This window comes from Phocoena phocoena, chromosome 2 (assembly GCF_963924675.1).
Source record: "Phocoena phocoena chromosome 2, mPhoPho1.1, whole genome shotgun sequence".
NCBI lineage: Eukaryota > Metazoa > Chordata > Mammalia > Artiodactyla > Phocoenidae > Phocoena > Phocoena phocoena.
The window spans coordinates 91433208-91445447 of NC_089220.1; the positions used below are offsets into that span (position 1 = coordinate 91433208).

General features: G+C 35.9%; 1 protein-coding gene across 2 annotated transcripts in view; it reads right to left on the reverse strand.

Moving 5' to 3' along the window:
- The window catches only part of CEP152 (centrosomal protein 152), a 98165-nt gene that overhangs the window by 8885 nt on the left and 77040 nt on the right, over positions 1–12240 (reverse strand). Inside the window, exons 21-24 of one of the 2 annotated variants that reach the window (XM_065872018.1) lie at positions 9572–9713; positions 5138–5305; positions 1510–1609; positions 819–922 (exon numbers count right to left, since the gene is read on the reverse strand). In XM_065872018.1, coding sequence (XP_065728090.1) covers positions 819–922; positions 1510–1609; positions 5138–5305; positions 9572–9713 — 514 coding nt within the window. The remainder of the gene's footprint in view (positions 1–818; positions 923–1509; positions 1610–5137; positions 5306–9571; positions 9714–12240) is intronic. The other variant, XM_065872020.1, reaches the window with a different exon arrangement.

Consider the following 12240-nt stretch of genomic DNA (forward strand, 5'->3'; position numbering starts at 1 on the left):
TATGATTCTTTTTTTCTTTCCTTATTAAGTCAAGAACTTTCACCTTTTCACTTAAAGGAAGCACTTTACGGCTTCTTTTTGGCATAGATGAACTGTCAGCATCACTACTCTTGTACTTTGAGGGCTTTATTAAGTAAAAGAAGGGTGACGAACACAAGCACTGTGATACAGTGGATCTGGTAATCAAGGTGGCTACTAACTGACTAACAGGCAGGATATGCTGGGCAAAGAGATGATTCATATCTGGAGGCAGATGTAGCAGGATGGCATGAGATTTCATCATGCTGCTCAGAATGGCCCACAGTTTAACACTTATTAACTATTTATTTCTGGAATTTTCCACTTAATGTTTTCTGACTCCAGTTGACCACAGATAACCGAAACCACAAAAGCAAATCCTCAGATAAGGGGGAACTATTACTGTGTTGTATATTTTGTAACTTTGTATGGTGATGGGGAAACTAGACATTGTGGTGATCACATACAAATATCAAACCATTATGTTATACACCTGAAACGAATATAGTGGTATATGTCAATTATACTTTAAAAATATATATATCAGTGTCCAAAAAAAAACCCCAGGATAATTAACAATATAAAAATAGCTCTATCCTTGTGCCACTTCCAAAATTTGGGGGGCAAACTCCAAATTTACTTGGGTAAAATCATCTACATAACTTAGAAAAGCTATCAGTGATCTCTTCTAAAAGCAGGTAAGAACAAGGTAGTTCAGAAAATTCCCCAAAATTACTACTGCTAGTTACAAAAAAGACCCAAACCACCTTAAAATCTTGGGAATCTCTTTAGGGACTTACGCTTAATTTTTTTTACAGCTTTAATGTACTGCCCACGAAGTTCTTCCAAGGCCACCGCATTGCATGGCAGGCAAGAATGTTCAATGGCCCCTTCTGACAGTGACCTAAAAACAAACCAAAGATTGCAAAAACAGAGATTTTAAGTGAAAAATGTAACTTGAAAAAAAATATATATATATATATTCCAATAAAATAAGCTAAGATGTGCTAAAAAATTCACATACGAGGATCTTTATTATAATTAGTTAGGAGAAAAATGCCAACAACTTGTGTTACAGTTACTTAAATAAATCATGATAAATCCCCATGATGAAAATCTATGCAGCTATTGAAAAGCACATTACAGGAGTATATCCAATGACACGGAGGAAGTGTTTATCTTATAATATTAACAAAAGGTTACAAAATAGCTTATATGATAATCTCAATTTTTAAAACGTGTACATGTTGTGTGTGTATAAAAGGGCTTAAGTAAAGGGTAAAGTGCTCGCTTCGGCAGCACATATACTAAATAAAGGATATCTTCTGGGGACAGAGTTTTAGAAGATTTTCTTCTTTTTTATACTTTTTGCTATGTAACAATAAAAGTAACTGATATTCGTGGTATGATATTATTGATACGACTGATATGTTTAAAAAAAAGCAAAGATACTCAGAAATAAACGATTTCTTTGTAATAGTAAAAGCCTACCTTGGTGGTGGTGTTTTACAAAGTGTTCTCAGTTCTTCCAATTTATTCTTCATGTCATTGTTTTCTTCTAATAATTCTTCAACAACTTTACTATTCTCTTCTAAAAAAGAAAGTTTATTGGTCAATTAATCTCTTTTTCTCTCAGTCTTTCCCTTAAATTACCAGCACAAATTTCTATAAAGGAGACTGAAAAATTTCCATTTGCTCCCTGTGTCATTCATTCCCTGATAAACCCTAATCTGACCACTCCCTGTTCTATTTTCTCAGCACTTTAAATCTATATTCCATTTTCATCTTGTTCTGGGTTACACACTGTCCTGGAATAAATTTCCAATTGTTTTATATGCATGTGTTTTGTTTTCCAGTTAGACTAAAGGCTTTATTTAGAAACACAGTAGGTTTCCTAATTCCATGTCCCTCATGGACCCTGGTATACAGTCTATGCTCATATAAATGATCATTGAACAAGTACCTCAATACAAAATTAAAAAAATATTAAGCTTAAGTAGGTGCCATTTTCAGAAATAATGTAAGATGTTCAATTCTTTGAACTTTTAAAAAGAAGATGAGGAGACTGACGGAGTCCATGTGGTAGAGAGAACAAAGCATGAATTTCAGAGTCAGAGAGACACGGGTTTAAATCCTAGCTTTTCTTCTAACCAGCTGGATGAGCTTAGGCAGATTACTTAATCTTTCTGAACCTGAGTTTTTTCATATGTAAAGTGGGGATAGTATCACCTACCTTGAAGATTATAATGGAAATAATATAGTAAGTGAACGGCGCCTTATACAAGGCCTGGCAATATCAACATTTAATACCTATGAACATGGCACCCCATATTTCCTGCTACGCCACCCTTTCAACACACCCTATAAGTTGGGGAATGAATCAATCTGTTCCCCCAGTGATGGATATAGCTTGTATATTTCTAAACCACTCACTCTTACTCCATCACTTTTCAATAAATGCTCCCATGACAGTGGAAAATGGGATTTAAGAAACAAAAAACAACCACAATAACAAAAATATTATCAACTAATAGATTTCCATTAAGACAAACACTGAAATCAAACTATCAAATGACTTAAATTCTGACCCTGACTCCTTTTATCAGCCTGCTGTTTTGAGCTAACTATCAACTTTGTTGGATTATTTCTAAGTCCACGAATTATAGAAGTTATCAGCCTCAAAAAGCACTATGTAGAATAACTACTGTATGATCACAATGTATGGTGCTAAATATTATTATTTATAAAGAATAATCACATCCAACTGCCCTTGTCATTTCATTATGTAAAACAGATTTTCATCAAATTTACAAGAGCCACACTGTATCTACATCCACAGTTGGACAAATTTATTCTCTGGCCTCTATTAAAGACCTAAGCAATCACCAAGGGGAACTCTGTTGTTTTTTAACTCAAAATTCCTAAAACCCTTTCTTTCCTTAAAGTAATTATCATCTATGTCTAGCAGACTTAGCAAGCAGTAGGTGGGAGTAGGTGGCTGCTCTTGGGCAACAAGATTTACCGAGTGTGCCATGATGCCAGGTCCTGTGCTAAGTGCTAGGACCATCACACTCCAAAGGAGAATAGAGACAATAAATAATGGCAAGCTCATGAATGTTATAAAACTCACAGGAGCTGTGGAGAATGTCTAGCGGAAGAAACTGACCAAGTCTGGGGTAGTTAGGAAAGCCTCTCTGAGGAAGGCATGAGCCAGGGCTTTGATGAGTAGGGTTAGCCAGGCAATGTGACCCGATGGGAAGACAGACGGTGGGGTAAAGGAAGAGATGCAAAGAGACTCGGAGAAAAGAGACAATGAAACCCCTACCACAGCTCTATTAGAGAATAAGAGGGCTGGGCAGGGGCAGTTGGGGAACAAGGTTGAGGGGCTGGCAGATGTGGGATCATGAAGGGCTTCTTAAACTCTATGTTAAAGTGTTTGTATTTCATACCGAGAGCCAGACAAGTCACTGAAGCCTTGAAACAAGACAGTGTGACGATCCAATTTACTTTTTTAAAAGGTCGCTCTATTCCTTCAGAAATTCTCCAACTGGTAGAGTCTTTATGTATTACTTATGCATCTAGAATGTCTTTGGGGATTTTAAACTGTTGTCTTCAGTTTTGTTTTTTGAATAGAAAATATCCTAATAATTGTAATAATAATATCTCAAAAAGGTTGATTCAGGAAGTATGTCATTAACAGAGCCTGTATCTAAACTGCGTGCCAAATAGCCAGAAACTGAAATAAAGCAACACTAATTGTGCACTCAGAATAAATCAGACACCAGAAGACAAAAAAAAAAAAAGTCGCTCTAGCTGCCTGATGGAGAATGGATTGGAGGGGCGAGACCGTAAGCAGAGATAACTGGTGTCCAGGAAAGTGACAGAGGTGAATGCAGAAAAAGAAAGTGAACCTATCTGTCTGGTCTTTCCTGGATGACACATTATCTGAGACCCTTGCATTCAGTCCTTCATTCATTCAAACATTTATTACTGTCTGGTGTGTAATGGGCACCATGACTATAAGGAAGAACAAAGATAATTCCTTATTCTCAAGAAATTTATAGGTTAAAAAAGATAGTGGGCAAGTAACCAAAAAGTGAAATGCAGAATGTTAATTGAGGAAGAGCCAAGTGCTCTGGGGCCTCATAGGAGCGGCCCGTCTAACCCAGACTGGGAAAATCAAGGCTCTGCAGATAAGGTGTCTTCTCAGTTGAATCCTAAAGGATGAGGAAGAGTTAGACCAAAACGAGAATGAGAGGGGAAAGTGTAGGACAGAATGATAATATTGTATTCAAGCTCCAGCAGTAGAAGAAAATCCCCGACCAGCTGAAGCGTCTGAAATATTTCAAATGTAAAGAATATAAAGCACAAATGTAAAGAATATAAAGCACACATATAAAGGATACAAGGCAACAGTGAAAGGTAAGAGGGAGCAGCCTCATGAGCCCAATAGCCTCCCTTCTTCAAAAGGGCAATAGGAAATGGCAGAAGATATCCCTCTTAGATAATTTCCTGACACTGCTGTGAAGAACGGGCGGAAAGGAGGCCAGATCAGACCCATATGCCTTGGGTCATGTCTTCTCCCGCTGCCTAGAATGCTGTTCTCTTTGGCAAACACCTTCATCTTTCAAGGCTAAGTCAAGTCTTCCTTAACTTTAATAGGAGGAAAAGTTAATTAACATCCTTCCTTCCAGGTTTACACGAACATACGGCCAGATACTCAGAGCTGAAATTATTTATTAATCTATTTTCAGTTCTCCTCACTTAATGGTAAGCTTCCTGAAGGCAGAGAACAGAGTCCTGTGCAACTGCATCAAAAGTGGAATTTTGTCTGACGTCTTCAATGCTGTATCCCCAGGGCCTACAATGCTGCTTGACACATATTGAGCACTCAGAAGCTATTCAATCAAAAAAAGAAGGAATGTGACCTTTTAATCAGAGCTCCAATTTTCCTCTTGAGTTCAATAATAATAATTTGGTTAGTAAAAATAAGGTCCAAATTAGTTTATAATTAACCCCAAAGAGAATCAGCGCCTACATTAATTACAATGTCACATTTGAACATTTCAAAAGGATCAAAGAGATTTATCCTGGTAGCAGTGCTACTTTAAATGCTAACCTCCGATTTTTTCCACTACAGCTTTGTGCTTCCTTTCTAAATGCTGAAAATGCCTATAGCATTTCTCCAGTTTTCTTTTCAGATCTTGACATTCCTGCTTTGCCTTTTCAAGTTCTTGGAAGCAGTGTCCACCGCATGAATCTTTAATTTCAAGGATCTTTTTCTTATCTGCAAAAATTAAATGATAGCAAACTTTTGTATCAATTTAGACTAAAAAAAGGAAGGAAGGAAGGCGGCAGGAAGAAAGGAAGGAAGGAAGGAAGGAAGGAAAGGAAACCAGATGACATGACTAAAGGCTACAGCGTAACTGAAAAGAGCATGATGCTTAAGAGAGAGACCTGAATTTAAATCTTGTTTCCACTATTTACCAGCTGTTATATTACTTAACCTCTCTTGAGACTTAGTTCTCTAATATGTAAAATTGAATAATACCATCTGTTTTAAAAATTGCCATGAAACCCAATGCTCAGATCGTAGTATTGAATACAATTCCCCACTAAAAGGAACCAGGGATCTTCAAGAAACGGCTGACTCCAGTGCTTAGGGTATATACAAGATGAGACTAGAATATTTTGCTATGCCAGAAATTAAGAAATTACTCAAAAACACAGGCATGTCACAAGGACATAGGAGCCAGTTTGAAGGGGCTCCATTAGCTGAACCTGGGACAATTTGAACACTAATTAAGTATAGTAATGAATTATAAAATATTGAAAAGATAGGAATTTGAGTCACACCAATAATCCTACGATAATGGGATAAATGGATGGATAGATGGATAGGCAGGTAAGTTGGTAGATAGGTAGACGGACAGATAAATAGAAAAATAAACAAACCGGTAGTAACTACACAGGCAAACTAGAGAGGAGGATTCTCAGTGATAACAACATTCCAAGTGCCAAATGGTAAAAGTAGAAGGAGGTCTGGAGGTGAAAAAATTAAAACTTTTTGCAACTGCCAGAGTAAAGACTGGATCAGATAAGATTCAGCAGTGACTGCTAAACATAACGGAAAGTTTTAATGAGGAGAAGGACACTTTTATGGTCTTGAAAGTGTCTCCCCACAGATTGCTTATTACTTGTGATGGGGTAAAAACACAGTAATTAATACAGTGAAGAAACTGGACAACACCTTGACCAGGTGCTCAAATGAACCTCACCAATAAAAGACAAACAGACATTGAGTACCTCCAGATATGATAGCATGTCACCTACGCAGTGTTCCAGCTAAGAAAACAACTCGAATCAAAATCATGAAGAAATATCAGATAAACCCAAAACAAGGAAAAGGTGCTATTAAAAGCCAGGGGTTGATGGGTGTTGGGGAGAGCGAAGAATGTCTCTCGAAAACATCAATGCCATAAAAAGCAAAGAGAAGAATATCCTAGATTAAAGGAGGTTAAAGAGACATGACATCTAAACATAACACTTGTATATGTACAGCTGATTCACTTTTATAAAGCAGAAACTAACACACCATTGTAAAGCAATTATACTCCAATAAAGATGTTAATAAATAAACATAACACCTGACCCGAGACAGATTGCTGTACTGTGGGAAAATAATGCTGTAAAGACGTTATTGGGTCAATTGACAAAATTAGAATACGAACAGTAGACTGATATAATTGTATAACACATTTTCATCTAATGTTAAATTTACTGTACTAAGGTATACAAGAAAAATCCTTGTTTTGGGAAAATATACACTGAAGTATTTTGGGGTAAAAAGGAATAATGTATATAACTTATCCTCAAGTGGTTCAGGAAAAAATGAAATGTTCAGAGACACACACACAGAGGAGCACAAATGGAATAAAATGTTATCAATAGGTGTATCTAGGTAAAGGGAATATGAGTGTTCTTTGCAACTATTTTTATTTTTGCAACTTTTTTGTAAGCTTGAAATTATCTCCAAATGAAAAAAAGATTCAAAACTGTCAGGAGGTATAAATGCATAAAATTTGTTTGGCACAGTGCCTGGCATGGAGCAACTATACAATAAGGAATAGCTATTGCTATTAGTAACACATAGAGTTTATAAAATTTAAGTAATATTCAAAAATGATACAGAAATAGATTATTACTATTAATATAATTGATATAATAAAGTAGGAATACAAACTGGCACAGGCTCAGAGGCCAATATCCAAAATGTTGATGTAAAAACATTAGTCCAGAAAAATTATTCTTAGCTCTCTTCTGGTTTTTTTTGGTTTTTTTTTTACGGTACGTGGGCCTCTGTGGTCCCTCTCACATTGCGGAGCACAGGCTCTGGACGCGCAGGCTCAGCGGCCATGGCTCACGGGCCCAGCCGCTCCGCGGCATGTGGGATCTTCCCGGACCGGGGCACGAACCCGTGTCCCCTGCATCGGCAGGCGGACTCTCAACCACTGCGCCACCAGGGAAGCCCTCTTAGCTCTCTCCTGACTTTTTAGTTTCATTTAAATGGCGCCATTTAAGTTTACGAGCGTCAAAGGATTAATGAAGCATCACCATACGTGGCATTTATATATTTCATTTAAGATATGGTTTTGTAAACCTAGAAAGCAGGCAAATGCCCATTGATAAGAGAATAAATTATAGTATATTCACACAATGGAATACTATACAGCAATGAAAATGAATGAACCAGAGCTATATGCATTAAAAAGACAAATCTTACAAGCTTGATATTAAGTGGAAAAAAAACAAATTACAGAGACAAAAACAAGTATTAAACCATTTGTATAATGTTAAAAGGCAAACAAAATATAGCACAAGCTTTCTGAGGATACCTATATTTGGTCAAAACAAAGAAAAGCAAGAAGATGATTTTTTTAAATCAGAATACTTATTACCTCAGATTGTGGGGAAGTTACAGGGATGGAATTGTGGTGAAACTCACAGGGGTCTTCAACAGTACTGGTGATGTTCTACTTCCTAAGTCAAATAGTGGGTTCCTGGTTGTTAGGTTCATAACTTACATGTGTATTACATATATTCTTTGCATGTATCAAGTATTTCATAATTAATATTTAAATTAGTTTTAAAAATGATAAGATATTAGGAGAATATAACCACACAACTAACAGTGGTACTCTCTGGTGGTAGGATTATGAAAGACTTTATATGTTTTGGATTACTTAACCCTTTCCAACTTATGAATTTGTTAATGTGTTGTTTTTAGGGAAAAAAGATTAAAGAAAGAAAAGTAAATCCTTTTATAGTTTGATTTGTCCTAAGTCAAACCTAATTTCTTTCATATTGATTGGACCTCCCACATAATATTTAAAACTCACTTCTATGCAGTTCACAAATTAGAAAGTAATTCTCAGGTTATTCCAAACATAACAACAGACATAAAATGACATTGAAACATAGGAAGCAAGATACAAATTAAGATAGTATTACCCTACTAATTGGTAAATTAGCATTTAACTAATTGGCAAAAAGATATTCTCAACTATCTAGAACCTAGAGATAAGGAAGAAGGGTTTCTGGATAGGCAATGAGAAAAATAACTGCCAACTGACTTCTAGGAAAGGCAGAGATTCTCTAAGACTCTGTTAATATGCCTACTGAATTAGAAACATGTGGAAGCTAAGGTTACTGACTTTGTACATATGACTTGTTCTGGCAATTCTTAGTTCTTTTCCAGGTTACAATGGAGACAGCAGACAAGAAACAAAAACAACTTATGGTTTGTACATGGAGGGAAGGAGCAGGCTCCAAGGGGTCAATGTCCTGAAAGGACTGCAGCTTATAAAGAGTATGGCAGTTCCTAGTTCAAAATCCCAGTAAATAGACAGTATAAGCCCATATTCCTCAGCGAGCTCTGAACACCTCAAGGGGCTGTAGCACAGTGCAATTCTTTCTGAACTGACAACTCTAAGTCACAAAGTAAAAGTTAAATTATTAATTCATCAAATATTCAAGGAACACAAACTATGTGCCATTCACTTTGACAGCTGGTGGAGAGGAAGAGATAAAAACACTGCCCCTCAACCTTAAGAAGCCCACAAATACATCAGAAAACACTTAATACACTTCAGAAAGATTTCTATTAAAAATAGTTGAAATAAGCTTCAATAAATTGAATGGAAAGGTCTCAGTGATTTGGCAATTCTCTTATGTGTAACCCTTTCTCATCAAAGCCAGGAAATAAAAACATGACTTCGCTACTAAAATTCTCATTATTCTCCTCATAATAAGAGTCACTTATGAATGGAGGGAAGACCATGAAATGATAGGAAGTAAGAGGGCCTAAAGCAACCCTGTCTTCTAATACAAAATGAAACCTGGGGAGAGGACACACGTTACTTAGGAGTAAAATCACACATTTGTTCATTCATGAAAACTGTGCACGTCTTTGATTTCCTTTTATCCTCAAAACAACCCTCTGGAACTGGGATTATGGATAATGCAAAGAATAGTAGGAACAAAATCCCATTACCAGCTTCTGCTTCTGCTTCTTGCATGGCCAAGGGCTGAGCGTGGTGTCCAGATGTAAGTGCAGGAAGGAGCGCCAGGACCCTAGGGTCTCCTCTGCCGGTGATCCTTGTGGCAGGATCCTTAGAGATCTTGGTCATATTTCTCTGAAACAGATTATCTTCATAGTTAATGCTTATTAAAAATCTTTCTCTACTCAAAATACTAATATTAAAAATATAAAAAGAAAACACAGCCTGAAAAAAATCTTGCCTAAACTATCACCAATATTTTTCTTAGGGTTTTCTGTGAATACTGTCATTACTATGAGCTAGACTCCTATAACCATATTTTCCCAATTAGAACATCATCCAACAGAGGACTGGTGGGCCAGCTACGGGACAGACAGGAGATATAGTTTCCACTTCTAAGATATTTTAATGGTTTCTGTGATCAAACCACAGGACAGGCTATGTGAAATCAGAATTGTTTTTGAAAATCCAGAACATTTTCACTTCAGCAGGGAGAAAATTCATTAGAAACTATAGTACCAACCTTTTGCCTCCCATGAATTGAAAGTAACAACAGTAAAAACAATTTTTGAAACATATAGTATGTTATGTTTCTAAATACTTTAATACATATTGTCATTTGTTCACAAGGAAAGACAGTCGAATGCCAATGTGGAGGAGAGAAACTGAGGCTCATCTGAGTGAAACATCTTGCACAAGACCATTTCCTCACTAATATTTATTGAACACTTTCTGCATTCTAGTTTCTGTTTTGGCAGCACAGCTACTAAATTCATTGATGGTGGGACATTCTTTTAAGGCAATATATTTTCAGATTTTGGACAACTACTAAATCTCAAACAGAACAGGTAATCTTGAGAAAGCTGTCTTGTTTAATTACTTAAAATACATTATATATGCTTAATTCTAGAAGCCTTGATTTTGATTTTGAGAAACTCATTTCATTGTCAGGACACCTACCCATGCCGCCCAACAGAGGCAGAGGTCAGTAGGTACAGAGACAATGCAAACTCCAGTCAGTCAAGAGGGTATGAGGTTGAGGCCAAAAGGAATAATAAAAACTGATCCCAAAGGGAGCCAATATTTCCAGTTTCTACTCAAAACTGGAGAAAGCCAAGATGGCAAAAAAGGCAGGAGCAGCAACCTTTTGTCTTAGTTTTAACTTGACATGGGTGGTAAGAAAACACAAAACACACATCCTTAAATTTGTTTAAAAATGTTATTCCAGTTGATATTTCTGTTTTCTTTTATCTATTATGAACTGCTGTATTAATATACTTAGTATATGAATATAAATTATATATTTGATAAGGCATTCATTTTATTGGAAACCATATTTTTAATTCATTGCATTCTTGCCATTTAAAATCTGGATCATCTAAACTTAAATGTTCTCACCAACAAAAAATAAGGTAAATATGTGCAGTGATGGATGTGTTAATTTAGATGGTGGGGAGCCTTTCACAATTATATGTATATCAAATCATCATGATGACACTGTAAATATCTTACTATTTTATTTGTCAATTATAGCTCAGTAAAGCTGAAAAAAATTGATTAAAAATAAATTAAATCTTGATCACCTAAGTTATTTTAATGAGGACTTGTTTTATATATACCGATCGTTTTTTCCAGTTTTAATTTTCGTGAACAGTTCTAAAAACCACAAATTTAATCAATTAAAAATCATAGTTCTTCACATTTATGGCACCTATATTGCAAATTTATAATCACTGCTTTATAATTATTGCTTTATCTCAAGGTCCTGAGCTGAGTTAGCACTAAGACAGCAGAAGGTTGAGTATTATTCTTCTGTGACAAATGCCAGATTAGGCATTTCAGAGGCACCTTTTTCTCAGGAACAGAATCTGATCCCACTCAGTGAAAGCTGCAAAAGTCTAAACTCTTAGCCAAATTATGTGATTCTGTCTCCATATACGTGTGAGACACATAAAGTCTTACAGAGGATCTTACACTGCTTGCACAATATTAAGCCCTATAAAAAGACCCCAGGGTTGATTATATATATTAACAGCAGGAGAAAGGTGTTGTAGTTTCTTGACTTTCATAGCAAAGTTTCCTTTTGCTTCAGGAAAGCAAACTTGAAAGCATATAACATGATTTTCCCATCACTTCTTACCCTTAAAGTCTGCTATAAATAATTCTTCTTAATTATCTACTTTTTCCAAAAATTCTCAGTCATGCAGTATTCATGGGAAGTGGTCTTGCTGAGTTAATTTTACATTAAAATCAACTATTAAGAGTAACATCTTTGTGAAATCAAGAATAAAAATATCAATTGGGTTGAATTGGGATGGGATAGATTGATCTTTCAGGTTCCTTTGGCTCTAAAATTCTGTAGTGTTTCAAATGCAAGATGCAGAAAGATCAAACTGTGTCATTTGTATCCTACCAAAATCCAAGGAATTAGACCAGGGATTTGTATTTTATTTTTCAGATGAGCAACTATGTCTACCCAAGGTAAATAAGCTATTTATCGCTAAGTATGAAGCTGGAACTCAGATTTTTTTGTAGCTTATAACTCTTTCCAGTAGGTATTAATACCAAATGCTCAATCCGGGCCTTGAAAATCTTTAATCACAATATTTTAATGAACTGTAGTTCTTATGTCTCAACTCTTCTATCAGACAAACCTTATAAT